This window comes from Melopsittacus undulatus, chromosome 4, assembly GCF_012275295.1.
Source record: "Melopsittacus undulatus isolate bMelUnd1 chromosome 4, bMelUnd1.mat.Z, whole genome shotgun sequence".
Taxonomy (NCBI): Eukaryota; Metazoa; Chordata; class Aves; order Psittaciformes; family Psittaculidae; genus Melopsittacus; species Melopsittacus undulatus.
In genome coordinates, this window is record NC_047530.1 from 81585770 (window position 1) to 81607268 (window position 21499).

Below are 21499 nucleotides of genomic sequence, written 5' to 3' on the forward strand. Positions count from 1 at the left end.
TTTTTTACAATACTAGCTATAGGCCCCAAATAACAGCAGTAATTGACATAGCTGTTTGGAACATGGAATGAGGAAGAGACAGGCACTCCTTGTTGTGAAACGCCTATAGTTTGTTGGCAGAGTGCACAAACAGGCTTCTTCACAACTCCTGCTAAAGAGATGCCACAGATATTCAGGATCTGTAGACTGTGCTTGGAGAGCTCTACTGACATTTAATCACACAAATAACAGAAAGCAAACGTTGCAAAATTCCTGAGAACAAGATTCCTACCCAGATGGTCGTTTTATACCTAATACACACCGTGGTTGTCCTGCTACTCCACACACTAAAAGCATGCTTAGGAAAAGAACAGTAACTTTGGGCCTGATGTTGTCCTTATCTATATAAACTCTGGAAGCCCTACCAGGAATCAGCTCCAGACTTCTACAGACAGCTTTTTCTTGTCAGACATATAGGCTTTTCCCAAGTTACACATGCACATAGTTCTAGAAGCACTTGGTCATTTTATCATAGAACACCACCGAAAGGCTAGGTTTTCCTACTTGCTCTCTTACTGTGTTTCTCTCGTATCCACCCATCCATCCACCCATCCAACCCTCCATCTCTCCCTCCTTCTCTCCCTCTTTCTCTTCTTCCCTCTCTTCAGCTATCCATCATCTTCTCACCCTTCCTTTACTGTTCTGCTATGGAAAAACCTTCAGCTAAGCTGACTGGCCTTGGCTCATTGAATCAATGTATCAGGCAGTTTTTAAGACCTTAACAAAACTACTTTAGAAAAGGAACTGTTATGGACATGTGAAGAATTTCACTTCTTCTGTACATATGTGGCCGCTCTAGGCTGCTCTGCTTTGTATGAACTTTGCTGAGTTTTTCATTGCCAGATTTACCATATCCAACAAATACTTATGTCCCAAAACTAATCCCAGAACATTCTGTATTGTCCTCTTCTGCAGTCAGTGCAATGGAACAACTCCACATTGCTTTCCAAAAAAGATGCTTCTCCCATGATGTTTCATAGCAATTCCGGTCAAAGTCAGAGTAAGTGACATTTCTCTGCAGGTCATATGTCTGTCTCCTTTGTCTGCAAAACTATTTGCTGATGTATTTATTTTGCAATTTCCAATTCAGATATGTTTTCAAATGCTTTTCCCTCATGCTCCTCCCATTTTTGTGCAACAGGTCACTGTACCCTGTAGGATAACCAGATGGGTACAAGGACTGAGACTTCAGCCAGTGTAAATTGGCAGTGCCAATAAAGTCCTGGATTTGCACTTACACCAGCACCTGTTATTTATTTTCTCACATATTAGCCTTAATACCCCTCTACCAATACAGCTAATATTTCTCATATGGTCATTTTACTTTTTGTAGGAATTAAACTCTTGTGATTTGATGGTACAAACACAGCAGCAGACCCAACTGTAACTAATCCAAATGTATTTGTAGGCAAATACTTACTTGATCATATATATTCATGTCTAAAGAAAGATAGATTCAGCAATCATTTTCAGTCTCCATCTACTTATGTCACATTTTCTCTCTCATACATACACTTTATGTTCACAAAATTTCTGCTTTCAGACTGACTGTCCTGGTCTTTAATGCATAAAGAGGGCACTTTGCTCTGCCTTGAGCATGTGGCTGACCAAAAGCATTTATCTGACATTATGGAAAGCTATTTTAATTTATTTGGAAAGAAAACCTTTTGTCCTTGACCCAAAATTTGAGTTCAAATACAGCAAAGTACCTATCTAAACCACAGACAAGGCAAGCGGCTCAGTAAGAATAAAAAGACTGCTTCTGTGTGACACAAACCAGCTGAACGATTTTAAAATTAATTTACTGCTCATCTACACTACAACGGGTCTCTGCTGCCGTAAATCTCTTATATTTTTAATATGTCTATTACAGACCCATGTACTCTCCTCTGAGTTTATACATGTTTGGTGACACTGTTGTTCACAACATACCAGCACAAAGAAATCACAGTTATCACTAAAGACGCCACTGTAGTAAACACAGTTACACATTCCATACTATCCAATCATTATTCTAGGAACTGTAATAGGATCTGCACGGAATCATTTCAGACTTTATAATATGGAAAGCTCTATCAAAGTCTTTGCAATAAAATACTAAGCTTGGGGAAGTGCATTGTGCAAATGTTTTTAACAAATTGTCTTCATTATGTCATTCAAAGGATTCATTATTCATTTTTATTGTTCATTATTCATGTAAAGGAAGAAGTTCAGTAATAGAATAATAATCAATATAATTAATATATACGGTTTATAAAGGAAAATAACAGCACTATTCTCCTATACACCACCATATATACAATAAATGGTATATTTTTATTGTGTTGCTTTACTACTCATTAAGACAAGCTAAAGCAAATTGTTTTCTGCTTCATACTGTATGCTCTCCCTGAGAGGCCACAGGCTGGTGACGAAAATAGAGTTTCTGGAGTTTTCTTTTTGCCTCAAGTGATAAAGCTAAGGACATGCAAAAGTCCTCACAGCATCAGGTGCTCAGGAGGAGCCAGGTTAACAGCTTAACTGGGAGACAAGTGTTTTATAGATCACAGAATGTTTTGGATTGGAATGGACCTTAAAGCTCATCCAGTTCCACCTCCCCTGCCATGGATAAGGACACCTAAGGACACATGGATAAGGACCACGTTCCTCAAAGCCCCATCCAACCTGGCCTTGAACACTGCCAGCGATGGGGCATCCACAATTTCTCTGGGCAACCTGTGCCAGTGCCTCACCACCCTCACAATGAAGAACTTGCTTCCTTGTGTCTACCCTAAATTCACCCTCTCACACTTGAAAGCCTTTGTCCTACCCCTACATGCCCTTGTAAAAAGTCACTCTCCAGATTTCTTGCAGGCCCCTTTAGGCACTGGAATCTGCTCTAAGGTCTCCCTGGAGAAACCCAGTTCTGGCAGCCTGTCTCTATAGGGCAGTTGCTCCAGCCCTCTGATAATCCTTGTGGCCCTCCTCTGGACTTGCTCCAACAGGTTCCCTCCCCTATCGTGGGGGCCTCAGAGCTTGACACAGTACTATGCGTGAGGTTTGGCATGGAGGTGGGCAATCACCTTCCTAGACTATGCTCTTTTCATCCGTTTCTGTGATCAAAACGTCTAGCAGGGATACTGCAAAACCCTACACAGCTAAACCATGCTTCGCTGGAAGCACAAGCCATGTACAAAACCTATCGCCGTATGCCTTTTTTCATGGCGGTAACAGCCCCTCTCCAAAGGATGCGCCGCGCTGAGCAGACTGAACTGCGCACAACGCAGTTGGTGAGAGACTCTCCAACTATACCTCGCCACGGTGCTCCTGATCAGCGCCTTCCGGCGCTACTCGCCCCGCCGGGCATTCCGTGTGAGCTCTCGGAGCCGCTCCCGGAGCTACCCCCGGCCGTGCGGACGCAGACATCAGCACAAGCGTCCCCCGGGCCAGGCCTGGCTCCGCACCCCGCCCGCCCTGCGGCCGCCCCGTCAGCTGTTCGGTGGGGCCTGCGGAGGCTGCGCGGGGCGGGGATTGGCGCGGGGAGGGAGAAGATGGCGGAAGCCGAGTAAGTCTCGGAATTACGGTGGGTTCCTCGCGAAGGGAAAGGGTGGTCCGGCGTGAGTGCCTCAGGGCTGTGTGAGGTAAAGGGGATGGCCCGGGCCGGCAGCGGCTTCCCCCGGCCCTGCCCTCCCTGCGGGCGGCCGAGCCCCCGGCAGTGCCGCCGCCAGAGCCCTGCCTCGGGGTGGGGATAACGCCGGCCTCCGCCGCGGCTGGGCTGCAGCGGGCGCTCTGGCTGCCGGTGCTGCAGACGTCGCGGCGGCTGCCGCGCGTTGTGCCCGTGCGCAGCAGGAGGGAACGGTGGGAGCCGTTTCCCCTCGGCAGTTAAACCCCGGGCCGGCGGGGCCGGGCCAGTGTCTGCGGGTGGGGATCTGCGAGGACGGGTCCGCGGCCCCTCTCCGGGGTTGCTTAGCGGGCCTGGCTTGGAGGTGCAAACGCTGGCTTGAAGCTATAGGCTTGATGGCCGGGCGTGCCAGACTTCTCGGAGCGGGGGATCCGGAGCAGGCCGTCCGGGAGAACCGCAGTTTCTGGTATCCGGAGAAGGGGGGTATTTTGCTTTTGACAGATGGTTTCTTGTAATTTTACCGATTTTGCCATTTCCTGCGTGGTGTTGCTTGAATAAATCTTCTCTTTCTTGGCCCCGCTACATTTTGTGTTCCTAATGTGTCAGAAGTTGTGAATTGCACACGACAGAAGGCTGTTCATGAGCATGGGGAGTGATTGCAGGACGGATCTTTTAATTAGAAGACAGTTAAGTGACTAAGTGTTTTGAAAGTGTCTAGGATCATAATTTAGTTGTTAACGTTTTGCGCAATGCTAGACATCATGTGGTTGCCTTGCGAATGGTACGTAATGCTCTTGGTGGTAAGCTTGGGTTGAAGCTGTGGGCCAGCGTGGAGGGGAAGTGCAGCTGAGGCTTTGTGGCATTGCCAACCATGTAGCTTTCAATGTGGTGTTATAGTTTTGAATATGCATTCCCAACAACTCTTGGCTCAGAAGTAGTGTTGGTTCAATATGTGAACTGTTCCCATCTGAGTGGAAACCCTCAGTAAAATACAAGCTTAAAGACAGAGAGAGATGATCTCCATTGTCTGCAGGCATACTAACCTTCCAGTCCAGAAGAAGAAGGTGATATGATGCCTTTAAACTGAGAGTCTTTATAGTAAGGGTGGTGAGGCACTGGAACAGGTTGCGCAGAGGTATTGTGGCTGACCCATCCCTGGCAGAGTTCAATGCCAGGCTGGAAAGAGCCTTGAGCAACTTGGTCTAGTGGAAGGTGTGCCTGTCCGTTGCAGGGAGGGTGGAACTATGTGATCTCTAAGGTCCATTCCAACCCAAACCACTTTATGTCTTCTTTAGATATGTTAATTTCTGTTTTCAGGGAAGGTGACAGTAGTAAATACCTTTGTTGTGCTTGGGCATCATGAACCCTGCCTGTCTGAGGCACTGAAGAATCCACAAGAGTGTTGATCATCTTGCTCTGTTTCCCCATTGCTCTGTGGTATGTGAGAAGGTCTCAGAGTGAATGAGTGAAGTAAATTTGGAAATTGTGATAAAACAGATAGGAACAATATGTCTAGGGTGAAAAAACAGGACAGAAACTACTGCATCATGCTAATTTGGGACCTTGCATTACTTGTTGGCAATTATTGTATTTGAAGAATTACAAGAAGCAAATTCTTGTTAGAGAGATCAAGAGATGCTGTAAAATGAGGAAATAATGGCTGTGTGGAAATTATTAATAGATTTTATCAGAGACAGGGATTTGAGCTGATACCTCTCAGTATTGTAATTGATGACCTTCATGCACAAAACTGTATGCAGTAGTGATGTTTGCTGATGACCCAAAGGTGGGAACTGTTTGCAGGGCCAAAGACAACTGAGGTGCCCTACAGGAAAAATTGAGTGATGTTGAGTGTCAGAATAATACCTATGGACTGAAATTTGGCCTGTGAGGTTTGGGGCAGCTACCAAGGAACAAGGAGTTTGGTAATAGGGAAGAAGAGAGATTTGAATGTAGTAATGGATCACAGAATGTGAGCCACCACTTTATGACAGTGGAAACATAAATTGTCCTTGGCGCGCAACAGAAAAGCTCTTTTAAAGAGAGACAAAAAATGTGAACTTTATTGTATGAGTCAGAGAGAGCAAAACCTGGGATTGTATACAAGAACTCTGGTCATGCCTTTAAAAAAAAAGGGGGGGGGGAATGTGCAGACTTCAGCAAGTGGCAAGAGCTGTTGGAATAGTTAAGTAAGTGAAGAGTCAAGAGTTTAGCACATTTCCATAGGTGAGATAAAGCTAAGAAGAGGTGTAACAGTGGCACTTAAAAAATCCATTAAGTATGTTGTCCTGTAGATTTTGTAATTGGGACCTAGAGTCTTCAACCCACCCTGTTGGAAAAAACTACTATAAATTCTGGGAATTCCTGGGATCATTTGGTGGGAAAAGCTCCCAGAGACAGGGGAGTCTCTCAGCTGCAGTAGTGATGTATTTGTGACTCTGTGCTTTCTTTCCTGGAGGCTAAATGTATTATCCAAGCTCTGTTGCCATGCCATCTGGAGGAGGAAAAAAAAAAAAGACAAATCTGGAGCAGCACCTTTTTGCTTGAGGGAAGTGTGGTGCAGTGCTAGTGCCAGCCTTGATACAGACATCTGTTTGGGATGAGTCAGGAAGCTGACTAAGAACCCAGATACTGTGGTTGCTCTTGTTCCCCTCAAGACATGTTCATGATTACAAATAACACAGAGAACTGGCTGTGTAGAAGAGATCCTGTATTCTTAGGAGGACTCTGCTGGCCCCGAACTGCTAGTGGAAAGTTATGTGTAATCAGAACTTTTTTGTTTGTTTTGTCTCTTGAAACTTTTTCTGAATGATGAATGGCATTTTCTGTGCAGTTACCTGCAGTATCTTAACTAGCTTGCATGTATTTAACTTCTGTTTTGGTTTTCAGTCAGCAAAAGTGAATGCTGTGTCCTCTGCGCTGCTGTTGCCCCTTCAGAGAGCTTCCTTGGGATCTGCTGAAACCAGGGAAGAAGGGGAATGGATGCGCTGCTTTGGCTCCCCTTGTGCCTGTAGCCCATAAATAAGAGTTAACAAAAGCCTCCACCAGCTAGCAGTTTCAAATTTAAAACCAATGTCGGGGCTTTTTTTCTTAAGTTCCAGGTGGTTAAGCTGTCAGTCAGAACCGTTGTTATATACATGAGTATGGCACTGAGTCCATGTATAACAAGACTCAATGGACAGGTTTTCTTAGAAAGGAGTGATTGGGATGTGAACTCTGCCATTCCTGTGGTGCCAGCAGAGTTACTCATGTAGGATGCTACCTCGTGCATGGGCAGAGGGAGCTCCTTTTCCCTTCACTCTCAGGTCCTTTTGTGCCTGATTACAATTAGGGTTTGTGATAACATGTGGCAGTTTTCACCAGAAGTGTTTTACTCTGGTAAACATTTTTCTGTATTGGGATAACTTCCTGCCTTGCTGAGTTGTTTACTCTTATCTGGGGTTATGACATTGGGTGTGCTGCCGGTTTGCTGAAATTCTGACTTCATCCTGAAAAATATTTATTGGACTTCACTTACCAGTTGAGAAATACTTTGTGGCATCTCTTCAGGGAGAGATCTGTCAGCCTCTGTGGCTGACTTGAAACTAAAAGCTGTGTTTACTTGCTTCTGAATTATATAATTTCCAGTTGTTCCTTAAAGAAGGGGAGAAAAATGATTGTTGCTGCAAAGCTAGCATTTCCTCCATCTACTGGTTTCATTTCTTCACCTCTGCGGTTTCACATTCCTAACTGTCCCATCCCATATGTTTTCTCCTCATCTGCCTCTTGTACACAAAGCTATTTGTAAAACCTGTTTTCTTTATAAGGCAGTTTAGTAGCTATGGTTGGTTCTGCTCTCAAAATGACTAATTGCCTCCTGAGAAAATTCAGGAAAATAGAATAGTATTTTTTTGACCAGATCTCCAGTTTATTCAGGAGAAATACATTTAATGTTTCTTATATCTGCATTTTCACCTTTTTTATTATTTTTCAGGGTTTGGGTATCTTCTGACTGACAAGAGTCAAAATACTGATTGCAAGTCAGCTTGTTGGATGTCTCTGAGAACATAAGAAGTCATGGCAGAAAACGGTGCAATGCCAACCTTACCAAAAAAGTGTGGCCCATACATTTCATGTGTAACCAGTCATGGCATGAATTTGGTAATTCGTGGTATAGTGCTGTTTTTTATTGGTGTATTTCTTGCATTAGTATTAAACTTGCTTCAGATCCAGAGAAATGTTACTCTCTTCCCTCCTGATGTGATCACAAGCATCTTCTCCTCAGCTTGGTGGGTACCACCTTGCTGTGGCACAGCATCAGGTAAGTTCAGTTGTCTATGTATGCCATGCATGGAGATGAAAGGGTGGAGAGCTAGTTATATAGTTAGAAAAAGCTGTATGAAAGGTGTGGAAGATAAAAAATTCTCTTTCAGCATTGCTGCCCTTTTCAAGCTATTACTGTCATAGAATCATAGAATAGTTAGGGTTGAGAAGGATCTTAAGATCATCTAGTTCCAACCCACCTGCTATGGACAGGGACACCTCACACTAAACCATGTTACCCAAGGCTTTATCCAACCTGGCCTTGAACACCACCAGGGATGGAACATTCACAGCTTCCTTGGGCAACCCATTCCAGTGCCTCACCACCCTTACTAGTTCTTTACTAGAACTTCTTCCTTATGTCCAGTCTAAACTTTCCCTGTTTAAGTTTTAACCCATTAACCCTTGTCCTATCACTACAGTCCCTAATCACTTACAGTCCCTTAGAGTTCTACAGCATCCTTATAGGCCCCCTTCAGATACTGGAAGGCTGCTATGAAGACTTCATACAGCTTTCTCTTCTTCAGGCTGAACAGCCCCAACTTTCTCAGCCTGTCTTCATACGGGACATGCTCCAGTCCTCTAATCATCCTCATGGCCCTCCTCTGGACTTGTTCCAACAGTTCCATGTCCTTTTTATGTTGAGGTCACCAGAACTGTACACAGTACTCCAAGTGAGGTCTCACAAGAGTAGAGTAGAGGGGCAGGATCACCTCCTTTGACCTGCTGGTCACGCTGTCCTTCTGATCTCCCCATGTGTGTACAAGTAGGCATGCATTTGTCCAGAAATTGTTGTTCTGCCAACTTGTTTTACTGTAGTACTGTTAACAGAGCATAACCTTTTTTTTTCTCCTGGGCTAGAGTACAAATTTAACAGACTTTAGAAGGTGCTGCCATTTGTAACCTTGAGACTGGATTACAGGAGTGTGCTCTACAGGCAGCCCTGGAAAACACCCTGAATGTTTCAGTTTGTGCAGCATACTACCCTGTTTTGAGTACAGCAAACCACCATGAGCAGTGTTCCCTTTTGTGGTTCAGCTTTCCATTTGTTGCTCATTCCACTTCAAGATATAGCTTTAGCTCAATAAAGCTGGAATACCTGACTGTGTCTCAGGGAGTTGAGGCCAGGTGCGCAGTTTTTGGTTGCAGAGGCACATTGCAGAACAGAGCACCTCAGTTACATTCATGTGCCAAGTCAGATGATGTGAACATGCTCCATTTTTCCCATGACCATGTGGGGAATTGAGGCTTTTGTGTGTTTAGCTAGTTTAAGTGAGATGTCTACAATGGGTAGTAAGAAATGCCTCTTCTTTCATCTTCAAGTATCAAGTATTCCATGTTATAAGCCTGAGGGAATTTGGATTTCTACTTAGTCCTGAAGATCACTGATCCCATGTGAACAGTTTATCGCTTTACTAAGGGAATATTCTTAGCAGGCAGTACTGGAGGACTCTGCTTTAGCAAACCTTTACAGTGAAGGTGGTCTCTTTCTAGAGGTCAGTTTCAGTAAGATTGAACAGCTCAGGTTTCTGGGTCAATATGAGTCAATAAACTAGCTTTGAGTGGCATCACTGTTTTGCTAATTACAATACTTAAGCCTATTTTTTTCCTAGTCATCTGACTGTGTTCTTTTTGATACTTTGTTGAAACACTACACCCCAGATGTCATAGAGGAGTTTAACTTGAAAAGAAACCCTCCAAGTATCTCTCTGAATATGTCAGTTCTGTTCTTCTGTGGAAATGCATTTGGCATATTATGGTGGAAGTTACATACCTGCTTTATCTACTAGTTGTCTTTGTCCTCTTTTAGTTGTCTTGCTGAGATTGTTGGCTAGGTTTTGGTCTGCACCCTGCATTTGCTGCTTTTTTCTTTTATACTTTAAACTGATTGCCTTGACAGACATGTCTGGTAAATCCCTGATCTTTTATGTATGGAGTAACAGGGGTTGAAATGACAGAATCCTAAGTTGCAGGAGCAACACATAAGGTTTACAAAGTGCACTGTACTGTTTGCACTGTCAGCTGTTTTCAGGAGACTGCGCCTTATTCTCTCTTGGGTTTTCTGAGAACACTGTTTGCAGCTGTGGTATGGGGTAGTCGTGATGGCGAGATCTTGCCAATGTCTCAGAAGAATCTTGTGGGCCTTTCTGGTTCTGATGGGCTGGTGATTTTGGTAGAAGTAGATATGGCTTATAGTTAGTCACCTGCTTAGGCATTTGCACTAATTGATTTTAAGCCACCTGACTTAAAGATATTACTGCCTTAACTGGCTTTTACCAGCAGGAGTGATCCCATTGAGGTGTTCAAGTTCATTCTTTGTCATTATCAGTCTTTTCTTCTCTGTTTTCCTATCTTCTCTGCTAGCATACATACAGGGAACCTCTTTTTCTTGCCATTTTCTTACTGTTCATACCTGCACAGCCTTCCTGGAATTGACATGAACATGTAGTTAATTATTATGAACAGAATAAAGTTATTTTTCATATTTATTATTAGTAGTGATCAAGGCTACTTTTAGAGAAATCCTTTCATCTGTCACTGTTATTAGTAATCAATTTGGCGCAATGCTTTTGGCAAGAAGGGTGCTCAGGGAGTTTTTTTCCTCCAGTTTTACTGGTGATTTATTTCTCAAATCCTGGAGATTAGTTTCCTCTCTATCAGAATAAAGAGCATTTGCATTAACAAATTTCCAAAAGGATGCCAGGCTGAGAGCACTGGTGTCCATGTCAATAACTCGGTCTTTGCCCCACTCCTGCAGCACCAGTTTAACATTAAGTGCCGGTGTTATTTCTTAGTGGTGTTGGTAACAGTCTTTTTAGCTGCAGTTGCAGTAGAGAACACATTTATGAAGAAATGCTCAAAGAGCATAGCAGTTCTCTGGGGTTGAAAGTCCTGTTTGCTTTCTGTATTCAACAGCTACTGTAGGTTCGCGGCTTTCTCTCTTCTGTGTGAGCCTTTACAGTAGCACTGAAGAACAGGAAAACATTATCCAAACAAAACCTGCTAGTAATAACAGCAGAAGAAGAGACAAAATATTAATGTTACAAACCATATTCTGCCCTTATTGTGGTGTATTTGTTTTGCAGTTATTTAAATGGATGGGGCCTTCTAGACAGATAGGAGCAGGCTCACATTCACAAGCCCTGGTCCTCATGGAGGACTTCAGCCACCCTGATGTCTGTTTGAGGGACAACACAGCAGGGAATAAGCAATCCAGGAGCTTCCTGAAATATGTTGATAACTTCCTTCTGCAAGTAATAGAGGAGCCAAGGAGGAGATGTGTTATGTTGGACCTTAGTCTTACCAACAGGGAGAGGCAGGCAGGGAATGTGAATTCTGTGTGAAGCTCAAGAGCTGCCTTGGCTGCAGTGACCATGACATTGTAGAGTTCAAGATCCTTAGGTCAGCGAGGAGGGTCCACAGCAAGCTCATTACCCTGGGCTCAGGAAAGCCACTTTGGCATCAGGGGTGTGCTTTGTAGAGTACCATGGGATAAAGTCCTGGAGGGAGGAGAAGCACAAGGAAGCTGGTTAATATTCAAAGATCACCTCCTCCAAGCTCAGGAGCAATGCATCCTGACAAAAAGAAAGTCAAGCAAGAAAACCAGGAGGCCTGTGTGGATGAACAAGGAGCTCTGGATAAACTCCAGCACAAAAGGAAGCCTGCGGAGAGAGGCAGCAAGGACAGGTCACCTGGGAGGAACACAGAGAAATTGAGTAACCAGGGATCAAGTTAGGAAGGCTAATGCCCTGATAAAATTTAATCACAGAATCCCGAAGGTTGGAAGGGACCTCAAAAGATCATCTAAAACAACCACCCTGCAAGAGCAGGGTAACATAGAGTATATCACACAGAAACTAATCTTTCTAGGGATCTCAAGAGCAACAGGAAAACCTTGTCTAGGTACACTGGAGGTAAAAAGAAGACTAGGGAAAATGTGAGCCCTCTGTGGAATGGAACAGGAGGCTTGGTTACCTGGGATATGGAGAGGCTGAGGTACTCCATAAACTTTTTGCCTCAGTCTTCATTGACAAGTGCTGCAGCCACACTGCCCAAGTTGCAGAAGGCAAAGTCAGGGACTGGGAGAGTGAGGAGCCACCCACTGTAGGAGAATTGCAGGCTTGAGACCATGCAAGGACCCTTTAAGTACATAATTCTATGGGACCTGATGAGATGCATCCATGGGTCCTGAGGAAACTGGTGGATGAAGTGACTAAGCCACTGTCAATATTAGGTTGTGGCAGTCTAGTGAAATTCCCACTGACTGGAAAAGGAGAAACATGACAGGATTATGTTGCGGGTGGTTAAGGGAAGAGCAGCTGACATCATCCATCATCATGGACTTGTGCAAAATGTTTGGTGCTGTCCCACATGACATCCTTGTCTCTAAGCTGCTCTTGTGGGGCCCTACCTTCAGAACTGTGTTCAGCTCTGGGGCCTCCAACATAAGGAAGACATGAACCTGTTGGAGCAAGTCCAGAGGAGGGCCACAAGGATTATCAGAGGGCAGGAGTACCTCTCCTATGGAGACAGGCTGAGAGAGCTGGGTTTGTTCAGTCTGGGGAGGAGAAGGCTCCAGGGAGACCTTAGAGCAGCGTCCAGTACCTAAAGGGGCCTGCAAGAAATCTGGAGAGTGACTTTTTACAAGGGCATGTAGGGGTAGGACAAAGGCTTTCAAGTGTGAGAGGGTGAATTTAGGATAGATACAAGGAAGCAAGTTCTTCACAGTGAGGGTGGTGAGGCACTGGCACAGGTTGCCCAGAGAAATTGTGGATGCCCCATCGCTGGCAGTTCAAGGCCAGGTTGGATGGGGCTTTGAGGAACGTGGTCTAGTGGAAGGTGGCCTTGTCCGTGGCAGGGGGGTTGAACTGGATGAGCTTTAAGGTTGCTTCTAACCAGAACCACTATATGTTTGTTATGTGTTATTTTCAAAAGTGCCAGCCTGCAAGCTATTACTGCTGTTTTTGAACTACAGTGTGAGGCAGCAGATTTTGGTATGTTGCAGAGTTCTTTCATCCTCTGCCCCTAGTTCAAATTCTCTCTGTTTTGCTCATTTTGCCAGGTCACTGCTGCAGTGGTTAAAGATGCTACTGAAGTTTTACAGGTCTTTTTCAAATAGTTAAATTGTTTGAATTTCCTTCTGTTACAATGTATGTTTTGTACTGTGTATCTTTAAAAGATCTGTTTTGGTAATGACAGTATTTGTCAGAGTCTAAATAAAGATTATTTTAGTTAAATATTGCCAGTGCTTTAACTTCTATGCCTTTTTTCTTTCCTGTCTCCACAGCTGTGATTGGGTTATTGTACCCATGCATGGACAGACATCTGGGAGAGCCACATAAATTTAAGAGAGAATGGTCCAGTGTAATGCGATGTGTAGCAGTCTTTGTGGGAATAAATCATGCCAGTGCTGTATCCTATATTCTAGTGAAATTTGTGTTAACAAATGGGTTTCCGCTAAAACAAAGCTCACATAGGCATGGTGAATTTTGTTAAAGGTAGAATGTGCAGCATTTTTGCAAGGGAAATGCAGAGTATATGTTAGTGTTAAACTGTCATAGCAGTCTTGTAGGTTGTAAGTTTCATGTTTTTTTTCATTCTGAAAAATCTTTTCATTAGAAATGTCTCAATATTCGGCTTTGTCTTACTTACAGTTTTTATTTTTTATGGCAGGGGGGTTGGAACCAGGTGATCGTAAAGGTCCTTTCCAACCCAAATCATTCCATGGTTCTATGAAATATTTATGTGGTAGGTATTAGAGAAAAGTACTCTAAGAGATTCCAATGGTTGATGTGCTTTTAACACCGAAGTAAGAGGTCAAAGCCTGGTATCGAGGTCATCAGCGAAGCATATGCACTTTGAAACCATGAGGAAAACTCAAGATCAGATAGTACTCAGGACTACACAAAGCTTTGTTGCCCCATCCTGTAAATGTTGCTTTGATGCTGGGAGAGTAGTTACCATTCCTGTAGTCATTCAGGAAGAGCAATTAGAAGTCAGTCAGTGTGTTTCAGCACATTATGCTCCTTCTACTTGTGTAGATATTCAGGTACTTCTTGCAAAAATGTGCTCAAAACTGGCTTCCCTTTCCTCTGAAGCAGCTAGGGGCGTATTGGGTTGTAGGGTGCTTTTCATGTGGGCTGGCACACCTTACACGTGTGAGTCTTACTGGTTTTTGTAGTCATTCGTACTGCTTCCTCTGTCAGGTAATACAAGGATCTATCTGAGAAAACTGGCTTCTTGTAAACTAATTAGAAGGAAAATTGATCATCTCTGGAACAATAATCTCCTTCAGTGTCAGCTCCAACACAGTTTGCAAACAACATGCTAAAAAATTCTTACTGCATGCTACTGAATTTCCTCATTTTCAGGAAAAGAGGGAAAGTGAAAGATGTGAGAGCTGGCTGAATTACAAAGGTGACTTGGCCCTCAATGAGTTTTGTTGTTTGCTTTTTTTCCCCCCAGCCATCCTGTCCGGTTTGGTTGGATGAGCTGAAGCTGCCAAGGTTCAGAGTCATACCCACTGTCCCTCACTAAGCTTGCTCTCCTTTCCAAAGATACATTAATCTCGTCCTGTGGTCTCCCTGACCTGGACTGTACATATTGTGTAAGCACATGGAGTTTCATCGCTTTTAAGAAATAAACAAGAATTGACACCATCTTGCTGCATGGGTCAGATTATTCACAGCAAACCTTCTTGGAGTCTTTTGACAGCTGTTACTCATATTCCAGGACGTCATTTATATACAGTCTGTATTTCCTACTTGACAGCTCTCCACACTGCTTTCTTTTCATATTACCAGTTCTGCACGTAGCCGTATTTGGTGTGGTTTTGGTTTTGTTTGACATTTTTTCTGATGCTATTGATTTTTGTCCCACAATTATTATTTCAGTTAGTTGAACTTTTCTCATTTCCTCTGGGTCTCTCTCCAAGTCTTTGTGAGAAAATAGGCCAGTGTTTTTGTGTTGTCATCCCATAACTTTGCTTTCAGGCTTATGAAACTTGACAGCATACTTTTTAATAATCTGTTATTTACAGGAGAAGTGAGGATGAGTTAGTATTTCAAAAATACTTTGAAGAATGTGAAACACCACAGAGATACCTGGTGTGACTTCATGCTTTTATCACAGGGTTGAGAAAAATGATTTTCAATGTTGTTTTACATGGAGTTTGTTTTACTTTTTTTTTTATAGAAAACATTAGTGTGTTTAATGTAAACTACCATGTAAATTAAACAAAACTGCAATTAAGTAGGAGTAACAAATACCTTTTTTCATTAAATCCCTGTCGTTTGGAGGAGTCTAATGCTAGATTTAAGATTTCATGCTTAGAGTAATAAAGGACCGGGTAAGGATGAGATGTCCTTACTCTGAACAGTAACATGTGCATTGTATGTCTGTATAAAACATCTGCTTTGTCTGGTAGGTGAGTAGTCTCTTCTCTCTTGTACAGGGCTAAGACCCTAAAATGTGAAAAATTGTCATGAGTTTTTAATTTCCTGAGATATTGGCAACACAAGGCTTATTTCTGTATACTTCATAGCTCTGTGGTAGCCAGTACAGCTAGTGCTGTATTTTTCAAATGGTATGATTTTTTTCTGTTGAGCCAAAATATGATAAGCAGAATAGACAAAACTACTTTACAATCATATATGATATTTCCAAGCTTGTCCTTAACAATCAACACAGAAAGTGGATTTTGCCAACAATATCCAGTTGTCTCTCACACTAGCAGCCCTGTCAATTGGACTGTGGTGGACATTTGATAGATCACGAAGTGGCTTTGGTCTTGGAGTAGGAATTGCTTTCCTAGCCACATTGGTGTCCCAGTTTCTGGTCTACAATGGAGTTTATCAGTAAGTATTTACTCCTTTAAGGTTAAATGATAAATTCCTGAAGCTATAATGTAAAATCAGAATAACTGAAGAGGTAGATTTTGATGTGATTTCCAAAGCTTCCAGTATTTAATTTTGAGCATAGTGTAAATTGGACTGTTCGTGAAAGCTTTGATGTGCTTGTAAGTGAGACACTTGATTGGAACTTGCTTATTTCAATAAAATTCCTACCTTACCGACAATGTAGCATGCTTTTCTAAGTAGAACAAATGGCATTATAATCAATAAGGAGCTTTGTAAGTAATTTAATGTCTGTAATACGTTTCTTTTAAAGCTGAAAAGTCCTAATGCTTAAACCAGTGAATTTGTATCATGTAGTTTGAGGATTCTATGTATTACACAATGTTGAGCTCAGACTGTTCCTTTCCAGATACACATCTCCAGATTTCCTCTACGTTCGTTCCTGGTTACCATGTATATTTTTTGCTGGTGGAATAACTATGGGCAATATTGGCAGGCAGCTGGCAATGGTAAGTTTGTAGGGGGGAATTGACTGTCTTCTAGTAAGTTTTAGTCTATGTGTAGTTCTGTGCTGGGTTGACTCTGGCTGGATGCCAGGTGCCCACAAAAAACACTGTATTGCTTCCCCTTCTTGACAGGGGAGAGAACATATAACAAAAGGCTCATAGGTTGAAATTAAGGGCAGGGAGAGATCATTCACCAGTTGCTGTCACGGGCAAAACAGACTTGGCTTGGGGAAGTTAGTTTAATTTGTTACCAGTCAAATCAGAGTAGGATAATGAGAAGTAAAACCAAATCTTAAAAACACCTTCCCCCCCTGGAGCCTGCTCCAGCACAGGCACACATGGAATCACCACTTTCTTTGGGCATTCCTGTCTTCTGGCATGGTGTCCTCCATGGGCTGTGTTTGGATATCTGCTTTACTGTGGACCTTCATGGGCTGCAGAGGGACAGCCTTCTTCACCTTGGTCTGCACCACGGGCTGCAGGGGAATCTCTGCTCCAGCACCTGGAGCATCTCCTCCCCTCCTTCTGCAGTGACTGTGGTGTCTACAGAGTTGTTGCTCTCCCGTAGCCCCATTCCTCTCTCTGTCTGCAATTGCTCTTGCTCAGTTTCTTCTCATTAACTATGTTATCCCAGAGGTGTTAACTACGGTTCCTGACAAGCTCAGCCTTGGCCAGTGGTGGGTCCATCTTGCAGCCTGTGGCATTGCTCCATCAGACATGGAGGAAGCTTCTAGCAGCTTCTCACAGAACCCACCTCTGTAGCCACCAACTACCAAAATCTTGCCATGAAACCCAATGAACATTTCTTCCTTCATATATGTACCAACCAGCTATTTGACTTAACGGATGTGGAGTAAGGTAGAAACAGTAATCATTGCTTTTTATCTAGTTAGTGAATCATTCATATTGTTATTCAGAGCACAGACCGTGACTTTGCTCTGCACACTCTCAGTTGCATGCTACTAGTCCATTCAGAACCAGGAGCTAAATAAGAGCTCCTGTGTTTAGGGAGAAGTGAGGCCATCCTATAATTCTGAATTGCTATTTCCGCTGCTCAGAGACAGAAATTGCAGCCCACAGTGTGTGCACAGGACTTAGGGAGACCGAACTTACCTAGGTGAGATATAAGTTAAGCTATTTTATCATACATTTTGTAGAACAGTCACCCTCATAGCAGTCTTTTTCATTAGTTATGTAAATTAATTGACTAATTTTGTCAATTTCTGTTTTGCAGTATGAATGTAAAGTCATTGCAGAGAAGTCTCATGAGGACTAAAGAGAAACAGTGTGCACCTTTTAAGCAGGAAAAACTACAAATGACTGTTGGAGGAGCATAAGGAACAGTTGACTATGAAATTGCCAAAATGCAATTTTTTTCCCTTGAGTGGTATACTTTACTGCAATCTGTGATTGCTGCTTCTATAGAAATCTTGATGTCTGATTTTGATTACTGTGAAATTACAATAGTATGCAATACATTTGATAATATTGGTTAAATTATAGAGTTCTTTTTTCTAAATCCAGACAGTTTACCATAAATTCTTATCTGTCCGTAATGTTGCAGTGCCAAACTGAACCTTTGCACTACATTTCTGTAGCTGAAACTTCTTGTTTCACTTTACCTTGAAAGTTTCGAGGAGCTTGTTCTTAATAGCTCAGTAAAATACAAAGTATTCAAATTTAGGAATGAAGATCATTTCTTTACATGATGATGGTCCATAATATCTTTATAAAATTCATGGTTGCAGGTGAGCTTTCATGTAGTAAGTAACTGATTTTTGCCTATTAACACACTATCGTTCTTGCTCACGGGTGAGGAATCTTAATATGGATTGTATGGGTTACTGCTGTAGCATTTCATTTCTTTGTGGTATGTGTCCAGGACCACAGAATACAGAAATGGAAACTGAGACTGGAAATTACTTGCTATTTCTTCTCTTGGTACAACTAGTGTACATGTTTGTATATGAACTTTTGTGGGCCATTGTCAGGTGTGGACAGGTTCTGAAACTGTTGAGTAAGAGAGTACAATTCAGGTCATTCTTTAAGTTGACTTGTTCTGAGCCCTTATAAAAAAAAAACAAAACAAACCTCAACAACTTAGGGAGTTTTTATTGCAAAACTTAATTCTGCTGCACTAAAACAGCCAATACTATATGGTGTCACAAAACCTTCCATTAGCAATGTTACTGCTGATAGTTCTTGTCTACTACCTGCTCTGTTTGCAGGGATCAGCTTAAAGGAGGCAAAGCTGTATTTTAGGTACTTGTGTAGTCTTTTTTGCTGTGACTGTGGTCCAGGCAGCCATGAATGCATTTATTCTTATAGCATTTAAGGTATTTCTGAAGTAGAGAAATACTGTTACCCCATTTTTACAGGTGCCCGTGTACAGAAAGTCTGATAGGACACAGAGCTGAAATAGGCTGCATGCTAATCTGTTCCCTTATTAAGAAGGATTTTAGTGTCTGAACCAGATTTGGGGGCATACATGGAATTTTCTCTTGTCTTTGCATCATCCTTTTTAAGACCATGAGATAAAGGAACTTGGGCAAAAAGGCAGAAAATAGACTTGAAGAGGACACTGCTAACCTGTGCCAGCAGTGAATTTGGAATGGGCTATCCCTGCTTTATTTTCTTCCTTCTGTATCTGTGTTGATGACGTTTAATATATTCATTTTCATTTTTTCATCTTGAAGTACTGTTTTTTAAATTTTCCATTAAAGTTTTGTAAGGCGTATTACAGTCACCTGTGGAGGCTGGCACTGGTCCAAAGAACAAATAGATGTTGTTTTAATAGACAAGGTTTTATTAATAAATGTGTGTATGCATTGTACATGAAAGCTTGAAATAGGAAACTCTTTTTCAGTCTTTTATGCTCATCTCTAAATCTGAAAAGTATGCACTAGAGTGCTTCCAAAAGCATTGTTATGGAAGAGGTGGTCACAGAAGGAGGATTTCTCAAATGGGGAAGTGTAAAATTAATAAATAAGCAAATGATGCATAAAGAACTTGGTTCTGCAGCTCCCCAAAGTTTCATCAGCTTGTCACAATTCCATGACAGTTCAACTCTTGAAGCACACTTTTGTGGGATAATTTTTCAGAAAAGCATTTACAGATACACTTTGCTTTAAGCAGAGGTAGAACATGTTTAAGTAGATCCCTGGCTAGAGATGTTCTTTTAATCAAACCATACTCCAAAAAGAAGCATTTTATTAAATAAAACACAGAAACTGTTAGGGCATGAACTAAGGTTAAATTTCTTTAGGGAGGCTCTGGCATTGCACTGAAGAAGCTGTTGGGTCCCTTTCCATACCGTATTTTGCTTCATCTGTCTTTACTTAAACAAATAGCTTCAGCTTGGTGGGCTGCATGATGCCTCTTGAATTACCACAGCATGAATGGCATAAAAATTCAGCTGTTTCTATCCTAACTATAGGGAATACTATGTTACCTCAGTAGCCAGTGTGCTGACTTGCTAAACAATTTAGTTTCATCACAACCAATAAGTGTATGCAAGTGGAGTTAAGTAGGTTTTATTATTCACTTGGTGGTAGAACTGCTTTTACCTGCCAGTCTAAATATTTACACAGAAGAAGCCTTGTGTACATTAAAATGTGCAGCATGTGAGAAGCAGTTATTGTGCATCTGTGTCACCCACTTTACAACACTTCGTACTCAGATTCTTTGAAACTTGATTAGACTGTGCTGTCTCCTGACTTCTTTTAAATTTCATTTTAGAAATTTTGAGCATGTTGTGCAAAGGCAACAATTGTCCAAAATAAATTTGGGTTGAGTCCTTTATTTAGATGCATTTTACTATTTTTACTCTTATTTGACCAAAGTCAATACAGGATTCACTTCTTGGTTGTCATTTTTTCAAACCATGTTGTAATTTTATGGCTGATGTGTTCAAGCCCTGAAAAATGTTCATGATGAGAATGCTGGCACTGCCTTAACTGCAGTGGGTTGAACACACTGCTGCTGTATAGCATGTAATTGTAACATTGGACTGTTTAAAAATGTTGTTCAATAGAGGATGGATAAGGTATATTTTAGATACAACTTTATAAGCACTATAACCTCTTCACTAATTAAGCATTGTAAGGTGTATGCTGTTTAAACTGGCAAATTGCTGTTAAAAGCAAAATACACATTAAATACAGTTACAACCTTGTTTGCTAGGCTGCTTCTTTCTTCAGGACGTAATACTGCTTTTTAAAATACACTGTTTTGCCTTCTATCAGCAATCTCACAATAATTTTGGCCATTGAGCTAGCATATTGGTTGCACCAGGCACCTGTCTAGGAATACTGAAAAAGAAGCAGGCAAGATCAAATTGGAGGTGATTCTGTCATAATTAGCATGCTGAGCAGTCTTTAAAAGTTTGCCCTTTTGAATCTGCAATGAGAATATTTGAACTGGAGGAGAATATGCTAGATAACTTCCATCACAGTACAGAAAATAGAGATTTAGATATAAATAGCCACTATGAATATGAAAAACCCCTGTAAATGGCAGGGAATCTCTTAATGTATTTATTGATGTTCTGGTCTGGATATGAACTGAATATTATTCTGGTATTCACAGACTGTCCATTCATAGTGGCTATGACTTTCAAAAATGATGTAACAAATAAGAGGTTTATAAATGTGTAATGAAAAAGCCTCCAGTATTTGAGATGCAGTGCCCGCAGCAGGACAGCACTATGAGTGAAAGTTGGAAAGAGAACAGGGTGAATGGAAAAGATCTGTGTTTGTGTTGGCAACCCGTGACCCAAAAATCCTAGCTCTGCTGTCAAAATGCAGTGTCCTGGGCATGCCAAGTGTCTGGCCAGGCAAATCACAGCCAAGGATAGAAATAACCATAATTTTAAATAGTCATGGCACTAAGATCAGTCAAAAGCATGCTGGCAAAGGTGCTTTTCCTGGAATTTTAATCTCTCCCTTTCATCTATAGTCTCTCCATGAGAGCATCACCCCAGGGAATGGAAACTCCAGGTCCTTCCTGCCCAAGTTCAGCCTGAGGGTGTCAAATGGAAACATGCCCTTTTCAGAGAGAATATTCGAACTGCTGGGCTGCCAGGCTCTTGTGCAACACATTTTGTGCTTCCCTCCATAACATGGCTGCTGTGAGCAGCTAGAAAGAGAGCAAACAAAGAAACTTTTCTGCCATAGCTTCTGTACTTGCCATCTGGC

At 42.1% G+C, this 21499-nt stretch overlaps 1 protein-coding gene across 2 annotated transcripts; it reads left to right on the forward strand.

Moving 5' to 3' along the window:
* Positions 1-3526: 3526 nt before the first annotated feature.
* On the forward strand, positions 3527-20478 carry INSIG2 (insulin induced gene 2). 2 transcript variants are annotated; one of them, XM_005153776.3, is made up of 6 exons: positions 3527-3583; positions 7614-7940; positions 13230-13354; positions 15632-15798; positions 16208-16307; positions 17539-20478. In XM_005153776.3, the coding sequence occupies exons 2-6, from the start codon at positions 7697-7699 to the stop codon at positions 17578-17580; spliced, it is 678 nt and encodes a 225-aa protein (XP_005153833.1). In that variant the 5' UTR covers positions 3527-3583; positions 7614-7696; the 3' UTR covers positions 17581-20478. The 2 variants fall into 2 exon arrangements, with proteins under 2 accessions (XP_005153833.1, XP_030908949.1); XM_031053089.2 differs by having other exon boundaries at positions 3561-3601.
* Positions 20479-21499: the final 1021 nt, after the last annotated feature.